Genomic DNA, 22411 nt, shown 5'->3' with positions numbered 1-22411 from the left:
ACATCATACACCACACCCACACACACACACACACATCACACACAGCACTCTCACACACAGCACCCTCACACAAATCAATCACACAGCACCCTCACACACACTGCACCCTCACACACACAACACACACACCACCCTCACACACACATCACACCTCACACACATCACACCTCACACACAGCATCCATCACACACACATACTGCACCTCTCACATACACACACAACCCCCCGATACACTGCATCACACACATACACAATACTTCCAAACATATTTATATAATATAGCACCCCTCACACACACAGCACCCCTCACACACATACTGCACCCCTAAACACATTACATTCCAGACACACACTACATCCTTTACCCAACTCTGGATCATCTACACACATACACACACTAGATCCCTCTATACACTCTGAATCCGTTATATACGCACACTCACTAGATCTCCTATACACATTCTGGGTCCTTAAAACACACACTAGACTCCTATACATATATATATATATATCCACACACACTCTGGATCCCCTATACACACACCAGATTCCTTGTAAGCAAACACATACTACACCCCTAAACACACACTCTCTACAAACACTACATCACCTATACACACACACACTAAAGCCTGTATGCACACTCTTGCTACATTCCCCTGTACACACATTCTCTACAGCCCCTAGCCACATATGCATTACATTACACCACAAACACAACACGACTAAAACCGACCTTATTACACAATACCACACCACAATCAGCTCACTCTACACACACGTAATACCACAAGCAGGCTCCAAACAAATGAACAATACTCTTTCCTGGCATTTTTGTCTCCTGGTATCCATTTATAGAGACACCAGAGACAAGTTGCAAGGAAACACAGTGCAAGCATGTTATTAAATTTGCTTGTGCTGTGCAGAACAAATACAGGGCTTTTTTCTCATGCTAGAGCTCTTTAGCAGAGTTCTGCGTATGGTCTGCCCTGGAAGAGCATTGAACCAACATGCTCACTTTGAGAGGGAGCGTGTTTGTCATTAGTGATGACAAAACACACACCCTCTCTGCCCCGCCCCCTTCTTAGTGGGCCACTGTGATTAAAAAATGCCCGGGCCGAATTTTCTTCCCAGTCCGGCCATGCTTACTCCCCTAATATATAGGCTGCCCCCCCATGCCTTACTCCCCTAATATATAGGCTGCCCCCCATGCCTTACTCCCCTAATATATAGGCTGCCCCCCATGCCTCACTTGCCTAATCTATAGGCTGCCCCCCCAGGCCTCACTTGCCTAATCTATAGGCTGCCCCCCATGCCTCATTTGCCTAATCTATAGGCTGCCCCCTATGCCTAATTTGCCTAATCTATAGGCTGCCCCCCCATGCCTCACTTGCCTAATCTATAGGCTGCCCCCTATGCCTCACTTGCCTAATCTATAGGCTGCCCCCCATGCCTCATTTGCCTAATCTATAGGCTGCCCCCCCATGCCTCACTTGCCTAATCTATAGGCTGCCCCCCATGCCTCACTTGCCTAATCTATAGGCTGCCCCCCATGCCTCACTTGCCTAATCTATAGGCTGCCCCCCATGCCTCACTTGCCTAATCTATAGGCTGCCCCCCATGCCTTACTCCCCTAATATATAGGCTGCCCCCCATGCCTTACTCCCCTAATATATAGGCTGCTCCCCCATGCCTTACTCCCCTAATATATAGGCTGCCCCCCATGCCTTACTCCCCTAATATATAGGCTGCCCCCCATCCCTCACTCCCCTAATATATAGGCTGCCCCCATCCCTCACTCCCCTAATATATAGGCTGCCCCCCCATCCCTCACTCCCCTAATATATAGGCTGCCCCCCCATCCCTCACTCCCCTAATATATAGGCTGCACCCACCATCCCTCACTCCCCTAATATATAGGCTCCCCCCATCCCTCACTCCCCTAATATATAGGCTGCCCCCCCATCCCTCACTCCCCTAATATATAGGCTGCCCCCCATCCCTCACTCCCCTAATATATAGGCTGTACCCCCCCATCCCTCACTCCCCTAATATATAGGCTGTCCCCCCCATCCCTCACTCCCCTAATATATAGGCTGCCCCCCCATCCCTCACTCCCCTAATATATAGGCTGCCCCCCATCCCATGCCTTACTACCCTAATATATAGGCTATTTTAAACCCCCCCACCCCATCCCTCACTTACCTGATCTGTAGGCTGTTTCTGGCTGCATGTGTTGCTCCCCTGCGGTTTCAATCAGCAGAGATTCCACCCACTGCTTACATGTCATTAAAACAATAAAACAAACGAGAAAACAACAAATTATAGCAGAAGTCATTCTAAAATTCTTCAACCGTGCAATGGCACCTCAGCTTCCGGAAGTGAGGGCTGCAAGGAATGCAGTACGTCTGATCCTCTCTTCCCTTCACAGAGGTCCCTTAGAGGCACTCTGGCTATGTAATGTTGGTTGGTGGTCAGGCTTTATTATGGCCATCAAAACACGTACTTGTAGCTTTTAATGTCCACCTGGTGAAGATACACAGGTGTGGACCTGAAGTTAGATTCCTGTCCCTGTGATTGCTTGGTCACACCCCAGTGACTGGGTGTTGTGTTTTAACAAGATTTTACAAAGATTCTCAGGATCAGGGGTGGCTTGCCATAAATTTGCCGCTAGTTTGACCCTAGAGTGATGTATCCAGGATGTCACTTCCGCCACCTTTACAGCTAATTCTATAACTCGTTGCCATACTGCTCCCAACAATTGGATTATCTCAGCTGCATATTTTATATATTTTCCTCCTGAGTTCAGTAGTCCTCTTTCCCTGTAGCCCCTATAATTTTGACAGTCTTTCTGTAGGATGGGGACCTGTGTCAAACATAGAAGCACTTTTCTTTCCCCCCTATTGTTAACTCGACCACAGGCTCTGCTTGACCAAAGGGGATGGAGCCCGGTCTGTTTCAACATTAGTCTTCCAAGATTGTATCAGCCAGACCCATGAAATCCCTATCTCCTAGTCTCTGAGTCTGAGTATAATATCTACCATCCTGAACGTCATCTCTATTCCGACCGTCATTCCCTTTGTAACCTCCTTATCCCCTCCTTTCATCTTGAAATTTCTTTGCACAAAAGGCAATCCCCAACCTGTACTCGATTGTGCAAAAGGAAGTAATGGCATGTCTGGCACACAGTGTTGGGGCAAGGGTCCATCTGACCACTGATACCTGTTCTGCAAAGCATGGTCAGGGCAGGTATATCACCTACACTGCGCATTGGGTAAACCTGCTGACGGCTGCCAAGCATGGAATGCGTGGCTCTGCAGAGGAGTTGGTGACACCGCCACGACTTGCAGGCAGGCCTGCTGCCACCTCCTCTACTCCTCCTACTCCATCCTCTTCCATAACCTCCTCGGCTGAGTCCTCTTCTGCTGCTGCGTCTTGCTCCACATCAACGGCACCCCCCCAGCTCCCCAGGTACTATTCCACATCCCGGATACGGCAGTGTCACGCCGTCTTGGGGTTGACTTGCCTGAAAGCAGAGAGTCACACCGGACCAGCACTCCTGTCCGCCCTGAACGCACAGGTGGATCAGTGGCTGACTCCGCACCAACTGGAGATCGGCAAAGTGGTTTGTGACAACGGAACAAATTTGTCGGCGGCATTGAAGTTTGGCAAGATGACACATGTGCCGTGCATGGCACATGTGTGTAATCTGATCGTACAATGCTTTGTGCATAAGTACACAGGCTTACAGGACGTCCTGAAGCAGGCCCATGTCACATAAACCCTCCCTAATCTTCACGCTCACCTCCCCTCACCCTGTCACACTCCCTCCCCCAACAATGCCACATTCACCCAACCATGCCATACAACAATGTAACATTAACCTCCATAACCCTGTCATACTTACCTTCCTTCGCCCTGTCACACTTCCTCCTTCAACCATGTCATAATCACCCCCCAATCCTATCACACTCACAACCAAACCCTGTCTCATTCACCCCTCTGGCCCTGCCACAATCATCTTGCCACGGTTACCCCTTTAACAACCCTGTCACAGTCACTCACTGAAGACAGTTATCTTACACACACAGTCATGAAACGTTGTGGGAAGGCCCAAGAAAAAAGTTGCTTGCCAAGGGTCCATTCAATATTAACACACATGGCACAGCATTCAGAAAGAACACAGTTCTGATCTGAAGTCTCAGAAGGAGGCATTCGGGGAAAAGGCAGGCACACTCAAGTAGAGCCCGGCTGCCACTTAAGTTGGCTAGGGGTAGAAGCAGGAGGAAACCTCCCTGGCTGTTTGAATGACAGGGTGTTTTATTATTTAATTATCAAAGTGCCACTTCTCACCCAGCATGCTGTTGTGGAGTTGTTCTTTGAGTACTCAAAGTCTAAACTTGCCAAACAAAGAACACTAACTTTAATATTAGCATCTACCCATATAGTAAATTTAATCCAACTATATTCCCACTCAACATCCTCTGTAAACTGGATTGTCATTAACCTTTCTTTACCCTGACCAGTTTTAAAATGATCTTTAAAGGAACACTGAACTCACTAAAACAACATCATCTGATTGAAGTTGTTATAGTGTCTGCAGTAGTTCCCCTTTGACTTTACCTCCAAAATGTAATATTTGAGCAATTTGAAATCTTGAAAGCACAGCTCAATGAATGATAGAATCAATGGCTGATAACAGCGAGCTCAATGAAGAGCATTGAATGTGATGTCATCCTCTGGAATGACATCACATGGGTAGGAGCAGGCAGCAGCTCCGAGGGATACATGGAGAAAATATGGTTGTCATTTTATATTATACTGCATGCGAGGAGCTAAATATAACTAAGTACAGGTATTGTATAGCATTAGGAATACAGATTTGTATACTTAAAGGGAGACTATAGGAACCTAGACCATTGCATCTCATTGAAGTGGCTTGGGTGCAATGTCCCTCTCCCACTTAGTCCTGCTATTTACCAGACAACCACAAGAGGCGCTTTAGGGAGTTTACCGGACTCTGAGTCTGTTAAACCACGCTGGACGTGATCATGCTCTGCATAAGGTCATCCAGCGTCAGTGAAAGCCCCATAGGAAAGTATTGATTCAAAGCTTTCCTACTGGGAGGGTCTAATGCGCTCTCGGGGCTTGCTGCACATGTGCATTAGGTTCCCCCTGTTGGATGACATCTGAGGAAGCGGAGGGCCTACCCAGTGCAGAGAGACCTCATTGCTGGAATCTGCTGAGTAAATAGAGACCAGGGGGGACCAGAGGGCACTATAGTGTTAGGAATACAACCTTTTATTCCTAACACTATGAAATACAAATACACTACAAGCAGAATTATGGATAGGCAGTTATCAAATACCAGGATATGTGGGGTTTTTTAGCCATTTTACGTCCAGTTAATAAATTAGTCAAATTTACTTTCACTTCATCTGCCATTTATTTAATATATACTTTTAAAAAAAATTGGGAGGGTGGACGCCTTAGAATTGTGTGCCTACATGCACCTGGCATGTAAATCCGGCCACAGCCAATTGAATACATTACTGTTGCTGGGAAGGATCCTTCCTTACTCTGCTACCGGAAGCAGCCCGAGCCCGGTTACAGTGGGAACCAACCTGAAAGCCGTCTATCTCTTCCCTGTGCTGCCCCCAAAGCTATTGCTCCACCCTCTTTGTTTTCAGTCCCCACAGACAAGGCAGCCGGCTGGAAACAGCAACTACAACAACACAATCACTGCCTGCCGCTTCAGACTGGCAAGGGAACACTGAAAGGAGAGGATCCTCCTCTTTTTTTTCTTTCTACATTATTCCCCCCTATTTTTGCCTGCTCGATTTTAGATCCTTGTACAAAGCAATGGCTGGTACAACCTTACCAGCCTGTTACAGGCGCATCAGATGGGACCTCTCCTAGGGCAAGAGAAAGGCAAAGCAGAAAGGGAATTTCAGAGGTTTAGATCCCCAGACATCTCCTAGATAGCTTGAGAACTAGACAGCAGGGCACTGGCAGCCTTTCTTAATTGCAGCCCCCATCAATGTGAGACTTGCCCAGGGAGGTGCTTTCTCTTGCCTTTATTCCCCTGCCATTGGATCCGTGTATTTGTTTTAACTGTTCCATGTCCTGTTATTCCACTATTTGATGTTTAGTCTGTGTTTTACATTCATTGCTTCCATTGCCCTACTCCCACATTAGTTCCCCTTGTTGTTTGTGAGAAGGTGCTCCCCACACCCCTGGGATTTCCCAAACACTCCAAAAGGAATCTTTTCATTTATAGAACAAGGACTGACAGTCACCATCACCACCTCCTCCTCCTAACCATGGGATGCTGTGGGAGCACACAGGTAAGTGGCTTACAGACATATATAATCTTTAACTCCTTCCGTGTTAGGCGCTAGCAATGCATTGCACAGCAGTCTGTCTCTGGTTATAAAAGATCATGAATATCTGTATGTTCTGTTACACCATTATAGAAAAATGTAGATATACTTTACAGAAGATAATAGCCAAAGTGTGCACATGGTGTCGCAGGCTTTATACATAATGCAAGAAAAAAAAATCGACAAAACCCTAATTTCTTATAATTATACATATTTGTGGGTGGTGTCTACAATATAATATTCTCTCTACGTATTATTCCAGGACGAACATTTTTTATTCCGTTTGATTTAGCCGCCAGTTGAGAATACATTGTCTATAATAAAATAATTTTTCTTAATGTTCGTGATGGAATGTAATGCCCTAAAGCTAAGGCAGTTTCTCTGATGGCATCTCATTGTGCCCAAGACTTTATCATAATTAGAGCCATGTAGTTTCCTGTTTACAATATTACATACATTCCTGACATAAAAAAAAAAAAAATAATGCTGCACACAAACAGGTTTTTAAACCCGTTTGGAGCATAAAATGAAAATGTGTAGTTATGCAGGCAGCCTCAAGGCAAAGGGAAAGTATGTCAGAAAAATACAAAAGACCACATATGTACACTTATTAATACTTAATAGCATGATTAAGATATTGTGCACAGTGGGTGTAGCAATATTCAACTATTTATAATTGTCACTGTTCAAGTAATGCTTATTGCAAAGACAAATATTGAGTCAGGGATCATAGAACCTTCTAACTCCTTAAAATGCCTTTTTAGTTAGCCAATGCCTCATTAATATGCCTCCTTTTTTCACCTGGCTTAAAAATAAATGCTTCTATAAAAGGTGAGGAAAACAAAACTGGGTGGATGTCATTACTCCCAATTTGCATACTTTTAGATGATCTTGTATTGCATTCTCTGTTTTTGTACTATGAGTCAACTTTTTTTTTTTTTTTTTTTAAATCATTTATTTCTAGGTGGATTGTGTGATATGCCGCAAATGGAGCGTTTGGTTCCATCTAGGTTTATTCCCTTCCACTCCTTTCCTTAGTACAGAGGATGCCATCAGCTGCCATCTCATACTCTGCAATTTGTGTGGATAAATGTGAGACAGTGACACAGTCAGGATCAGTAGATGTGTCGTCGCTCTCAGGTCACCCTTCAAAAGATCCAGGTCACGTAGGATTTAATGTGAGTCTACTGTGCTTTTCACACTGAGGATTGTCAAGCTGCACATACTGGCACATCCCTTTTCCCATTTAAATCCCAGTGGGGAGAAGTTTCTCTTCCTCTCCTTTTTTTTTCCGCTGTCAACACCGCTGCATTCCAAATGAAGGTTACCTGCATCTGTTGCTTAACTTGGCTAAAATAATTGCAGGCTTAGTCCAGTACTATGTACAGCGATGCAGTCCTTCCTGCTGTTTGGTTCGTTTGTCAAGTCCTTGGTCAGAGCGCTGTGTGCAGTGAACACAATCAAGGCTTCTGCTTTGCATCGAGAGTGGTGCCAGTCAACCATTGTCTCAATAAATATCACTTTATTTATGTGCTTGTCTGACAAGGTGCCACATGCACGGGCACACATTTCTTTGTGTCTACCGTATGTCATATTATTGGTTTCTGTTTTGTTTTTGTTGGATTGCTTTACATGACAATGTATCTGTTAAAGCAATTCATCTGTAATTGTGAGATGTTCATCTTGTGGAATAATATTGTTGTATCAGTTTGCAGATTGGTGTGAAAGTGACCAGACTATGAGTGGTGTTTACAAGCCTGTATGTACATGCTGTGCCAACACCCTAGCCATCTTGATCACAGTGTTGTTCATTGCCAATATGTACAGGGGTCATGGGTAATGAGAAAACATTTCTTACAGCTTCTTTGAAGGTTTATTACATAAACTGATTACTTGATATCCTGTTCCCGATCTTATCGAAATTTGTGTTAAGAATACAAACATGTACTTCTCGTTATAGTGTTCTACTTCCGATGTTAGATTCGGGTCCCCCTTGAACCAATTTAAATATAGGGAAAATAGCTAATTACCTCTTTTCCAGTGCTACTATTCATTCCATGCAGCTGCCTGCAACACTTCAAGTGATGCTGTTCTGATGTCTTCTTGTCCAGTCCAATGCTTCTCATAGACATGCACATGCGTGGTGATTGCTGCTCTCTTCCAATGAATTGCTCTAAGAATTGAATCCAGTGCTTCCCTATTATCAGCATTTGATGATGCATGATGTCTAACTTCACATAATGGAGTCAAACTTGATGGTACCAGCAGAAGCACCCTCTCATGGCTGTCAGGAAGGCCACTCAAAATGTGTTTAGCCTGGAAATGAAAACATTGCCATATCTACAAAATGGTAACCTTTTACATTGCCGGACTAAAAGTACAGGGCCACTGCACCCATCTAACTGAAGTGGTCTGGGTACCTATAGTGAGAAAGAACAATGTGATTCAGGCACTCAAGGTACAAATGGTAGCAGATTTATCGGAGAATCACAATCTAATCAGCTTGAGAAAGACCTCATTGCAGGTCAAAACGTTGTTGTTTATGTTCTGATTCACCAATAAATCTGCTACCTTTTGTACCCTGAGAAAGAACAATGTGATCCCCACAATGAAGGTACAAATGATAGCAGACTTAGAATCAGACCATAAACCACAACGTTTCGACCTGCAATTAGGTCTTTGTCATGCTGATTATGTTCTGATTTTCTAATAACTCTGCTACTTTTTGTACCTTGACTGCCTGGATTCACATAGTTCTTTCTGTCTCTGAATGGGGTTTGCCAGCCTCCGGTCCGGTTCTGTACCTAGGATTACTCTGTAAAAGGAGTGTGGTTTTCCTCCTCATTGGAAACAACTGGGTGCCTATAATACAATGAACATCGTACATTTTCATAAATTTTTGTCATAAACAGGTTCTGTTGCCAGTTTATTGGAAATATGTAGTTGGCTCTGTTCTGACTTCACAAAACTCTAGAACAGGCCAGTCTCTGGTAAATGTGTTTACTATCCTTATTTTCTAAACTCTGAATTACAGTCAATTAAAGTCCAGATAGCTAACTTTAGGCAGACATTCTCCAGCTTGACTGCTTTTACCTGAATATTACCATTGAAATGCCATTTCGATACAATTAGAAGTTTAATGATTACATTCTCATGTGATTTACATATTTTATGTGATGCAGTTGCAAATATCCAGACTCCAATTTGTTCCTGTCTTAAATTTTCTGCTGAAATATAGATTTTCTTCACAATACATGTTGAAATGACTCGATTGGTCATGTGTTATATACCTTATCAGTAGAAACGTAGTTTTAAAATAGATTTGACTTCTTTACATTTGACTTCTGCCAAGGCCAAATTTTACCTTTTACAATGATTGATTCATTTGTTGCATTATAAAAAAGGCAGAAAAAACATGCTTCTTCCATTATTTTATTTTTTTCATACTTTTTTTTTTTTTTGCTCCATTATTTTCCTGTTGATTTTAAATTGCTTACATGTTTGAGACCTGTTTGAGAAAATTCGCCACTTTGACAGTGGTGGACATTTTTATTTTGTTCTGTAAAAAGACGTACATTTTGCTCCTCTATTTTTATATGTTCACAGTGACACATTTGTGATTCAACACCCCCACCCTCCAAAATGGAACCATACAATTAAGTGACGGAAGAGACACTTAAAGGAATATTTTGGGCCCTAAAATTGAGCCCTACTACCTTTTTTCCATTATTCCATAATCTCTTCTGGTGTCAGTGTCTGTCTGTTCTAGAATGTCAGGCAGAATTGCAGATCCCTGTTCTGTTAAACATATGGACAGACATATGCCAAATCAAAACAGGATGAAGGAATATGAAAGCATTTCCCAGATGATGGATTGGCTATTAAACTTGCCAAATGCTGTATATATAAATATAAGTTGAGCATTTTGAAATAAGGAATTCAGACCAATCTTCTTTAAAGGGACACTATAGAAGACTTCCTCTTAATTAAGCAGTTTTGGTGTATAGATTATGCCCTGCAGTCTTGGCCCAATTCTGTGCCATTTAGGATTTAAATTTTGATTATATAGCTATAGTCAGATTTCCCCTGCATGTGACCTGCACAGTCTCCCTACACATTTCCTGTAAAGAAAGATCTAGTTTTAAACGTCTTTTATTACAAGCCAGTTTAGAATTTCTCATTTCTTGCTCTGTTAATGGCCTGCTTGAGACTGCAGGAGCCTGTAGTGTGTGATTCAAGTTCAATGTACAGAGCAGAAGATGAAAACTTCTAAAGTAAGTTAACATCTGTTTGAAAATAAACTTTTGCTTCATGCAGGCTCTGTCAGTCACAACCAGGGGAGCTGTGGCTATCACTGCATGTACAGAAACAAAAAAGGATTTAATTCCTAAATAGCAGTGACTTGAGTAGTGAGACTTCAGGAATAATGTATACACTAAAACTGCTTAATTAAAAGTTGTTTTGATGCCTATAGTTTCCCTTTAAGAATTTACATATAACTGCCTTGTAGGACAGGACTCTCATAACTGTATTATAGGCCCCCTGGCAAAACAGTGCACTGGAGCCCTGTCTACACAACAATGGAATGAAAATGTAAATTATCGATAAAATTATGCTTTTCTTTATTGGTAATTCCAGCAAAATCCGTGTTTAAACATTAAAAAAACATACTGTACAGCAGAGATTAAACCACACAAACATTTATTATTATTGGTAGTAGTAGAGGGAGGCAACTTAAATGGAATGTTAAAAATATTAGAAGAACTGTATTATAGCTGTACGACTTCAAAACATTGTGTAATTTTGTCTTGCTTATGTACAAATAGTGTACGTTGATTTTGTACAGGTCAAGATATGTATTCGCAACAGCAAGATCGCATGTACAGATAACCGTTGATACTGAGGTGATTAGTCTACTTAAATGTTTTAATACAGAGGGTTTGGTTCTGAATAAATCTCCCGGAATAATATACTGAAAAGTTGGCAAGCTTACGGGGCCCATATGCTCGGTGTGCCCCATCGGACAACTGCCCAGCGTACCCATGTGTTTAGAAAGCCCTGTTGCAGAATGATGCACTATTACCAATATGGTAACCAGGTTTGGCCTACGGACACAGTGTAATAATCCCTCAAACTAGTCATATATAAATATTTATTTAAACATTGGAGTAGTTTAGTGATCAAAATTCTGGGAATTGTTGCTGTTCTCTTTTTACTATATTGTCAGATAAATATAGCAGCAGTTACTGCTCCTCAGCTTTAACACAATTATACTTTTATGTTGTTGATATGGTGGGAACTCCTTATGTATTATTCAACACATAAGATTAACTTTATAGCCAATACGTGGATGAAGACTTCGTGACTGTCACAGCTCTCCTACTGGTATGCCCCATGGTTGTCACTATCCACACCACATCAGTGTATGCAAACAGTGTGAAGTGTTTGCTAAACCTAACAAGGCTCCCAAGTGTCCTTATTTAGGAAGAACAGTCCCTGTTTTAGTCCCAAATCCTCCTGCTCCTCTTTTCTATCCTAATGTCCCTGTTTTAAACATGTTGTTGAGTCTGAGTGTATAGCCGAGCTCCACAGCAATAAAACTTTCAGTAGCGTGTCTTTACATGGTAATAAATATGTTAAGAAATCAGCCCTTGTAAATACTATATTTTTTTTCGTTCTCATTTACATTTTAGTTCCATAAATTGTTATTAGTAAGTCACCTAAATTGTTTCAGGACTTCTCGGCCGCTGGCCACACCCCTCTAACACCCCTAAAATGAAAATGTCCCTTTTTGTCCATTTGGAATGTTAGGATGTGTGTGACATTAACAGAGATGACACCGAACTCCACCATGCTATCTGTAAATTCACAATTTTGGGATTTGATGCATGGCCAGTGGGCATAATTACATTAAAATGCATTTATCGATTGGTAACCTATACTGACATTAAGTTCAAATGTAAAACGTCATGTATGCAGGGCCGGACTGGGCATTAAAAGCAGCCCTGGAAAAAAATGTTTTACCAGCCCCATAATGCGTCGCGCCAGCATAGTGTGCAGATACAGAGTTGGAAAAGAGAACTTAAAATTAAAAATTATTACTCCAACGTAAAAAAAAAGCACTCATATGGTTCAAAATAAACAAAAGTGCTGATTTATTTTAAGCAGATGTGCCTTTGCATGTAATCAATGTTTCAGTCCATCTACCATGACATATTAAGGAAAGCTTGGTAATGGGACTGAAATGGTGAATGTATGTTGGGCACAACTGTAAAAAATTGACGTTATCTTGTTTACTTTGAAGTCCTTTGGGTGCGCTCTTCACTTTTAAATATGTTATTGTGCTGGAGTGTGCACCTACCTAGCAACAAGACTGGGCCAATATCTGCTCATTACATATGGTACATATTAATGACATTTCTCTGTGTATTATGCATATATAAATGTACATTAATATATGTGTAAATATAATAGACATAATTATCTATATATCTAATACACACATTAATATACATGTCATATACCAGTGGAGGATCCAGAGCCTGATCTCGGGAGGGGCACTTGTAGATTATTTAAAGAAAAAATCCATGCACAATAACCACTACTGCTCTGTGTAGTGGTTATGGTGCAAGGAGTGCCGGTGTTCTATCAGTCTGCTATACCTCGTCAGATTTCTATACCCTCGTCACTTCCGGGGAGGGGAAGCAGCTGGATCCTGTGCTGCACATGAGTGCTAGCACTCCTGCTACTCCTCCACAGCCAGGTCCTGGAAGGTAAGTAAAACTAGTGTTACACTTTCATTATAGTTAGTGCATTCACTAAGCTTAGGCACACGGGACATTTAGGGTTAAGTGAGGGTTCAAATTAGGGTTAGGTAAGTGCTTCTAACCTCTCTCACTCTCTATTCTTACCCTAACCCTTGGGGTAAGGGTTAAAATAGAGTGTGAGAAAACCCTATTTAGTGATATTCCCCTATTGTGAAATATCACTAAATGTGAACAAGTCCCTAATCCTAACTCTAATTTGAACCCTAACATTAACCCTAAATGTCCCATGTCCTAAGCTTAGTGAATGCACTAACTATAATGAAAGTGTAAAACTAGTTTTACTTACCTTCCAGGACCTGGCTGTGGAGGAGTAGCAGGAGTGCTAGCACGCATGTGCAGCACAGGATCCAGCTGCTTCCCCTCCCCGGAAGTGACGAGGGTATAGAAATCTGACAGGTATAGCAGAATGACAGAACACCGGGACCCCCTCACAGAGTAAGTAGTCAAACCGTTTAAGAACAGTTCGACAACTTACCTGGGTTTTGCTGTAGTAGGGTATAGGAGCAGTGGTACAATGTGTGAGGGGTGCAGTGTGTGTGAAAGGTTCAGTGTATGTGTGTGAATGCGTAGCGTGTGTGGGGAAATGTGTGTATGGAGGCACTGTGTGTGTGTATGAGGCAATGTGTGAATGTGTATGGTGTGTGTGTGGGGGCAGTGTGTGTATGGGGGGCAGTGTGTGAATGTGTATGGTGTGTGTGTGTGTGTGTGTGTGTGGGGGCAGTGTGTATATGGGGGGCAGTGTGTGAATGTGTATGGTGTGTGTGTGGGGGCAGTGTGTCTATGGGGCTAGAGTTCACTCTCAACACTGCGACCACCAGGAACTCGTGGTGAGAGTGAACTCTAGCCCATAGCTCCATAGCTCGTGAGAGCCGGAGCAGTGCCGTGGTAACCGCGGCAACGCTTTGTGCTCGTGCGAGGACGCAGAGGAGCTGCAGGCTGACCTCTCGGGTCCTTTCTCCCTCCCCTGCCGGCTCCACCCTTTCCCTTTGTCTCTCTCTCCCCCACATCTCTCTTCCTCTCTGTCTCTCTCTCCCCCTGTCTCTTTTTCCTCCCTCCACCATCTCTCTATCCCCCCTCTGTCTCTTTCCCCCATCCTTTCACTGTGCCCCTCTGTTTTATTTGCCCCCTCCCCTTGTGTCTCTTTATTCCCCTCCTCCCCTTGTGTCTCTTTATTTCCCCCTCCCCTTGTGTCTCTTTATTTCCCCCCTCCCCTTGTGTTTATTTATTTCCCCCCTCCCCTTGTGTTTATTTATTTCCCCCCTCCCCTTGTGTCTCTTTATTTCCCCCCTCCCCTTGTGTCTCTTTATTTCCCCCCTCCCCTTGTGTCTCTTTATTTCCCCCCTCCCCTTGTGTCTCTTTATCCCCCCCTTGTGTCTCTTTATCCCCTCCCCTTGTGTCTCTTTATCCCCTCCCCTTGTCTCTTTATCCCCTCCCCTTGTGTCTCTTTATCCCCTCCCCTTGTGTCTCTTTATCCCCTCCCCTTGTGTCTCTTTATCCCCTCCCCTTGTGTCTCTTTATTTCCCCCCCCTTGTGTCTCTTTATTCCCCCCCCTTGTGTCTCTTTATTCCCCCCCCCTTGTGTCTCTTTATTCCCGCCCCCCCCCTTGTGTCTATTTATTTCCGCCCCCCCCCCTTTTGTCTCTTTATTCCCCCCCTTGTGTCTCTTTATTCCCCCCCCCCTTGTGTCTCTTTATTCCCCCCCCTTGTGTCTCTTTATTCCCGCCCCCCCCCTTGTGTCTATTTATTCCCGCCCCCCCCCTTGTGTCTCTTTATTTCCCCCCTCCCCTCCTTTCCCTTCCACTCCCCTCCCCTCCCATTTACCTGATTGAGTGGGGCTGGGGTTGGGGCCGGCCGCATTCCGCGCTGGAGCCGCCGGACCGGGTGGCAGCCTCGCCGGTCCGGCGGCACTGCTTTCACTAATGCTGACTCGCTAGGGGCTGATGGAGGAGGGAGGAGCATGTCTCTGTACCATGCTCCCTCGCGGTTCCTGTGCTGGGAATTGTGGGAACCGCGAGGGAGCATGGTACAGAGACATGCTCCTCCCTCCTCCATCAGCCCCTAGCGAGTCAGCATTAGTGAAAGCAGTGCCGCCGGACCGGCGAGGCTGCCACCCGGTCCGGCGGCTCCAGCGCGGCCGCCGACCGGCCCCTTCAGAGTGTGTGCCACCGGACCGGCCACCCGGTGGCACATACTTGTTCAGAGCAGCCCCCAGGTGCCGCGGCCCACCGGGAAATTTCCCGGTATCCCGGTGGGCCAGTCCGGCCCTGCATGTATGTGAAAGCTTGAGAAGGGACCAACCTGGTTGTGTGGGGATTTGCACTTGAACACTTTAGTGTTAGGAAAAAAAAGCTCTATTCCTAACACTATAATATTTCGCTGTCCCCGCAGCGACCCCCAGTCATGCAAAGGATTAAATAACTCTTTAAACACTTGCCTTATTCCAGCACTGAGATCCCTTAGTGCAGGGTCTGTCTCCTCCTCCTCCGTCTGCTGATGGGGGAACCTAATGCACAACACATGCATTAGGCCTTCCTCATAGAAATGCATTGCTTCAATGGTTTGTCTACACGCTGGACGTCCTTGTGCACAGCGTGAGGAGGTCCAGCATCGTTTCATGGAATCAAACTCCGTAACACTGCAGGGAGCCCCTCCAGTGCCTGTCTTATAGAAAGCCACTAGAGGCAGTCTTAACATTGCAATGTAAACATTAGTCTATTTAAAACTGCAGTTGTTTTACATTCCAGTGTTATGGGAACAGGGTCCCTGCACCCAGACCACGTCAATAAGATGTCTATAGTGTCCCTTTAAATCCTGAACCAGCACATGGTAAATTTCAGAAGAGCAGATGAATAACCTTAAAATAGTTAGCTGGATAAGTATGTGAAAATGTGAAGACGTCAGTTTCCCAGTAACACATTATTTGTATTGCACTAGCATGTTCTGTAGTGCTGTAACTCGGGTAAATGATACAGAAAAGTAAATGTACCAAAACAAGTTGGCAAATCAGAACAAAAACCGACTGTATGACTTCAGATAAGTGGAAATAACCATTACGATATTGACACCTTTCAGTACATTTTCACTTATAATCAGTGTGTTTTATCAATGTGATGTTGTTCCCTGTCCCTTTCCGTCTCTTAAGACCCTATACCTAAACAAGACTACTGATCGTACAGTGTCTTATATTGGCCAATGCACAAAACATTGTTATGGCATCCAGGGTAGAAGAGAACAGGTAGTTGGTTATTTTGCATGTTTAATTTACATGAAAAAAATACTAGCCAGTTTTTTTTAATATGTTTATTTCACACACCAACAAATACTATTTTTGTTCTAAGAGTAATGCACTTTCATATATTCTACAAGCGACCATCAGGAAAAACTACCAAAGGTACATTATCAAGAAAGACCGAGGATTAAGCCAGAATTTGCTGGTGATCCGCTGTTAATTATGTGTTTTTTTTTGTTTTTTTTAATGCGCTAGTATCTGCTATTTTGGTTGTTATCAACACTGACTCACAAAATATGAGAGAGAAAAAGGGATCCATTAGAATTAGTCACAATCTTTTGCCCTTTTTTTCATGCTATAAGATCAACCATGAACACAAGGGCAAACGACTGTGCAAGCATAGAACTAAACACTCATTTAAAAAAGAAAAAGAAACACCTTTGTTTCATTGCCTGGTATTTACAATGGGTGGTGTCTGTTTCAGTTATATTAAAGAACTCCTGAACTTTTCTCTTGTGTTTTATTATTTTCTAATGCAAGTTTTCGGTCTGAATTAAACTTGTTAGATATTTTTTTTTTTTTTTCGTAACCTGTGAACCTGTCGCCTATTAAACATATGACTACCCGTGGACCTCGTTAATGTGGAAAAATACTGTTCAAGATTTGCGAATCAGCCCGACAATTGTGCCTATGGATGTATCTCTATAAAATTTTTAATATTTACATGACTTAGTGTGCAATTGACAATTGTCTATGAAAAATCTCATTGTGTATGCATACATGTTGTAACCACCCACATGTTTATAAGTATGCCTAGGTCACTCTTCTAAGATGTGCATGTCTGGTCTTTATAATGTTAGACATTGATAATGCTGACCTCTTACATTAATACGTTGGCGATCATCACGCCTATGTCTGGGGAACCGCTTTTTCTCCTCCTTCCCTTCTCATGTTCTGTTCTGTTATATATACATTTAAATTGCGCACTTTTGTGCCTCAGAACACTTGTAACCACCTTGATTGTGCACACAAAAAGTGACAATTAAAAAAACCCCCCAAAAATAAACAACTATTCAACCGCTTTAGTGTACATGGAAGTGACAATGTATAAGGTGGATAAACATGAGTTATACAAAGCCAGAGTAGAACATCAAAAATGGAGATAACTGGGGGGCGGGGCCTGACAGCCAAGATGGCCGGTCGCACACTTCAAGAGCTCCTGCAGTAAAGAGCACAAACATGCTACCACAGATCGACCCCTTAATGCTAGCAACTCATGGTGGCCAGAGATCTACACGCGACGACATGCATAACAGAATGATACCGATCCGGCACCAAAGCGAGGCGGGGCGACTCACTCCGACCGTGCGGCCTATAATGGAGCGGAGCCTGAGGCCTGGGGGAGACGGCCGATCCCCCGGCGCGGGAGCTGCTCACAAGCGTGAACCTGACACGACCCTGCTGCCCCCCCCTCTGGACCGGCGGGGGATATCCCGGTCCTCGCTGGGGACGATCACCCCCAAGTCACCGTCCGACCCAACGACAACACCCAAAGCAACAGGGGCATGCATAGGCCCACACCGGAGGGTGGCACTGACACAGCCTGCCAAAAAACGTCCTCTAATCAAGCCTCCTATGCACACAAGAGACTTCTACGAGCAGATCTGCGCAAGCCTGTGGAAGAGGCTTCAGGCCCAGAGACGGTCCTACAAGATGGCGATCACAGAGGTGGCGGCGTGGATCCGCCCGGCACTACGGCGCCAATTAGGCGGGAACCCCCCTCAGATCTCCAGAGAGGCCCCCCGACGGAGCAGGAGACCAACATAGAGGGAAATTAAACCAGGTACCCTGGGTACCAACACTAAAGCCCGCACACACCGGAGGGGACCTCACCAACATGTGAGACCCGCCAGTACATCTGCGGCCCTAACGGCCATTGCCCAGCAGGGCGCAACCCCACGCTTGAACACTCACAGTTCCGGCCGCGCTGCAGATCGAGAGACCGGGAAGCTGAATGCCAGAAAGAGAAACGGGCGGAACGCCCCACAGCAACCCTCATGGAGGAGAACCTCGTCCCAAAAGCATGCAGAGCAGAGCCTACCTCACTACAACTCACCCTTTGAACAGCCGCGACGACCATCACGAGGGGCACACACTCAGTCACGAAGAGGCATTGGCTGATGCGACGGGGACTTGAACTTAATGTGAGGCATAGTAGCCACTAGCACTCAGCCCTTTATGCCCCCAAACGAACTTCCATGATACATAATCACTACTCAATTGCCTAAACTGCTCTATAATGGTGTACTAGCTAAGACTGCACATAGTTAAGAATGTACCCACACTGTCTAGCACGCACTATAGCATAGGCATACTTCAGAGGGCATACCTGCCTATTTAACAGACACCCTCTATACTGCAGTAGATGTACCCCAGCATGATATAGGCATAGTTTTGAGGATATACCTGACTATTTGAAAGACAAGGTTTAACGCTACTATCCACGAAGCAAGGTTTCTTAACCTAAACGCTTACAGCATAACGTCTATAGGCATTGTATTGTATTGTACCAAGACACTGCTTTCAAGTGTGTTTACCTTATACCTGCTCTAAATTAAGCAATCTAGCAATGTTCAAAGTTTAGCATTTTTTTTTTGTTGTTGTATTTAACTTTACCCTATTTCATTCAAGCCTACTCTGCAAATTAACTGTTTAGTTTACAAAACGCTAGACTAAGCCTGTGCGACATAGCCTGAATGTTACACTATGATCCTCAAAATTAGCAGTCTAGATACACCAGTGAAGTTACCTTTTAGTCATGTGACAGAATTAGCTGTCAAACCCTCCACTGTTCACTAAAACAAGCGAGTTACTTAACAAATTGTTTATTATAGTTCAGACATAACTGCCTAACTTATCATTATGCTATTCAAAACAAAATATGTGCAAACTCTCTATGCCACTGTTTCACCTGTTCATGTTCAAGTATAAATGCACGCTGTTGTGGCGTATGACTAACCTATGTACTCACCTGCACAACAAAAATAAAGAATAAAAAAAAAAAAAAAATGGAGATAACTGTATGCTGGACAAAGTGCATGTCTAAATCCTATTTTTCCCCACCCCAGGAGTGGACTTCTATCCTTGAGGTGACCATCCCATCATTTGTCCCCCAAACCTATATAGCACACTTAATAAAAGAAAAAAGGATACAAAATTCCTTCGTTCTTTAACCAGATTATTTTTAATATGTCTCAGTTAATACATGGTCTCCCATTAAAATAGGACTACTGTGAGCCACCAGTGATGTGGAATTTATATCCTCTGGCGCACAGGACATGCAGTTCCATGTGCTGGGCCGGAAGTGTTGTTTGTGTTATTTTATTTTTGCCCTGTCATCGGTGATCACCAGGGTTACCTTGCAGGGGCTTTTGACGTTGACTTTGCACCTCTGGTGTGTGCAGACCTCTGTAATCGCTTTCTCACGATCTGGCGCTCTTTTGTGAGTCAGAATACAGCCTCTGAAATTCTCCGCCTGCACTCTGATGCACTGAATCCTGGAATCGTGGAAGCAATGAAGAAGGGATGCATTTTAGGGGTATGCAGGGAACAGACAGCAGAACTCACATATATAGCCCACAGGTCTTACAGGACCATTATAGGCACCACACGCATAGATCACAAACACATATTACATACAGCCAACCTTTACCTCACACACGGCATACAGTGTATGGCATACACCACACACTAATAAACAAAGGGGGAGCATGGGAGGGCAGAGGATGAGAAGCTCATAGTAATTCACAAAACCCAGAATTTTTGCAAAATAAATCAAAATAGCAAAACTGAGGCAGAAATCTTTTCCAGAATCAGTTAGTTTTGCTTCTGGTTTTCCATTCAGATTTAATTTGGGAAAATTCAGAGTTTAGCAAATAGCCCTGTGAATGTCCATGGTTCTTAGTAGTGACCCCAATCTTTTTTGATGGACAAGTAGATTGGGCTATCTCTTTAGTTCCTTGGACAAGTAGATTTTTCTTTGTGAGAAGCTTTCAATCTTTCTAAACTTTAACCAGAACAGCAGAATTGCCGTTCTACAATATCAAAGATACTCTAGAGCCAGGAGATCACAGTACCATACATTTTCATCCCCCTGAAAACTTTTTGACATCTTCTCTGGAATATAGTCTCGTGCATACCTATCTGTGTCCCAGATTGCTGGTGATGGGGTACTCATCAGGGTTGAGATTTGCAGTGGTTGAGCGGTCTGGTCTGACAAGGAGCAGATTCTGACAGCCTTATTAGTAAAGTTTTGGTTTTCTGTAGTTGCATTCTGGAACTTCAGTGATGATACTAACAGGCGAACACAGCACAGTGAAGCAGACTGCATCGAGGGCAGGGTGCTGCATATTTTACACATTTGTGTATGGGAGTGTGTAGGTGTGTGTAAATATCTGTGTGTATGGATTTGTGTGCAGTGTTGATCTGAGGTCCCATAGGAGACCACGATTTGACTAGTACTGCTCTAGAGCTTCAGCTGGTCTCTTGCCAAGTTGTGGAAACTGTTAAGTTAACTGCACAGTGTTTGCAATGAGCAAAATGACTGCTTAGGACCTAGACAAAATTAGTTTTTGGTTTACTTTTTTAAACCGAGGAATATGTCTAATTAGGGTTTGACCAATCTAATTTTTCCAGAGACGATACCTGCCATAAAACCTACTAATTTCTTAGTGTGTCGACGCCTTCAGGGGCTCCCATTTGATACAAGCACTTAAAGTACAAACAATCCAAAAATACATTTAATATATATTACTGCCAATTCCAATCCCAACTGTGTAAGTGATTATTGTATTACTTAGTGTGGTCTTTTTCTCTGCACTTGATAGGGGGACTGTATCTGCTTTTGTTTGTTGCAGTATTGCTTAACCCTATATTCAGGATTTGCGAGAAGCCACCTTTTTGTGCTATGTATTGTTTTGATATATATTGGACACAGTGGTGTTAACACAACACTTTGTCTTATGTATGATATAAACACTGTTTGCACATTGTTTTGTGTGCATTGCACTTTGTATATAGATTCTCTGATCAGATGGTTTGCCAAGTCCATTTCTAATTTTAAAGGGTTACTCCAACGACCATGACTACCTCTGCTTTTTTATGTGATTATGGTGGTTGGACTCTGCATGTGCAGTGTTTTAGCTTGACACGCTGCACTTCCAGAGTTATTTGAAAGTGGTTGTGGTCGCTTATTACACTGCCACATCCCCAGAACTCTGTTCCGGACTGCCTAATGTCAATACTGTGCGTGTTTTACGTCTGTCTTCAGTGCGCACTGCATGCTGGCAACAGACGTTCTCTACTCCGTTTGCAGCAAATAATTCTGTTTTAGAGAACAGTATTTTTGATGGTCTCTTTGGCAAAGCATTTGTGAAACATCATGTTCTCCTAGGTATCCATATCTTGCTTCATCTTTCCTTTAGGTTTAAGGTGCTGAAATCTATCACAATCAAATATATTGTTTTACACGGTTTCTGCCAGAACTCTAAAACTTTACTGCATGTACCTTAATTGTCTGGATGGTTAAAAGACTGAAGTAGAGTCTAGGTTGATCCTCCATTTTTAGAATATGGGGTCTCCCAAACAGATGGTTCCTTTGATGCAGCTTGGCTACTGAAGAAGTGAACTTCCACATTAGCCTGTCCAAGTATTGATAGAAATATTAGTCTGAAAGACTAATCCACCACAAGCACTATCATGCTGTTATTGTTGCCCAAAGTTGGACTGATAATGTAGATGTTCTCTTCCGAATTACTCAGAGCTGAGAGCCTGGACTTCAGGTGCTGGGAAAGCTACATTATTTGTCAAACTGCCCAAATAATGGAATAATCCAGCTATTGGTATGCTGGCATGGTTATGATATGTAGCATGCCTGTTTAATAATTATATGGTCTTATCTTTTATTTTCTGCC

At 43.4% G+C, this 22411-nt stretch overlaps 1 protein-coding gene across 1 annotated transcript in view; it reads left to right on the top strand.

Moving 5' to 3' along the window:
* The first annotated feature begins 5719 nt into the window (after positions 1–5719).
* The window catches only part of SLC44A1 (solute carrier family 44 member 1), a 206450-nt gene continuing 189758 nt past the window's right edge, over positions 5720–22411 (top strand). The window contains exon 1 of the mRNA XM_063455212.1: positions 5720–6348. Coding sequence (XP_063311282.1) covers positions 6325–6348 — 24 coding nt within the window. The 5' untranslated portion in view covers positions 5720–6324. The remainder of the gene's footprint in view (positions 6349–22411) is intronic.

Source organism: Pelobates fuscus, chromosome 5 (assembly GCF_036172605.1).
Source record: "Pelobates fuscus isolate aPelFus1 chromosome 5, aPelFus1.pri, whole genome shotgun sequence".
NCBI classification, from domain to species: Eukaryota; Metazoa; Chordata; class Amphibia; order Anura; family Pelobatidae; genus Pelobates; species Pelobates fuscus.
This window is presented reverse-complemented; position numbering and strand designations above follow the sequence as displayed.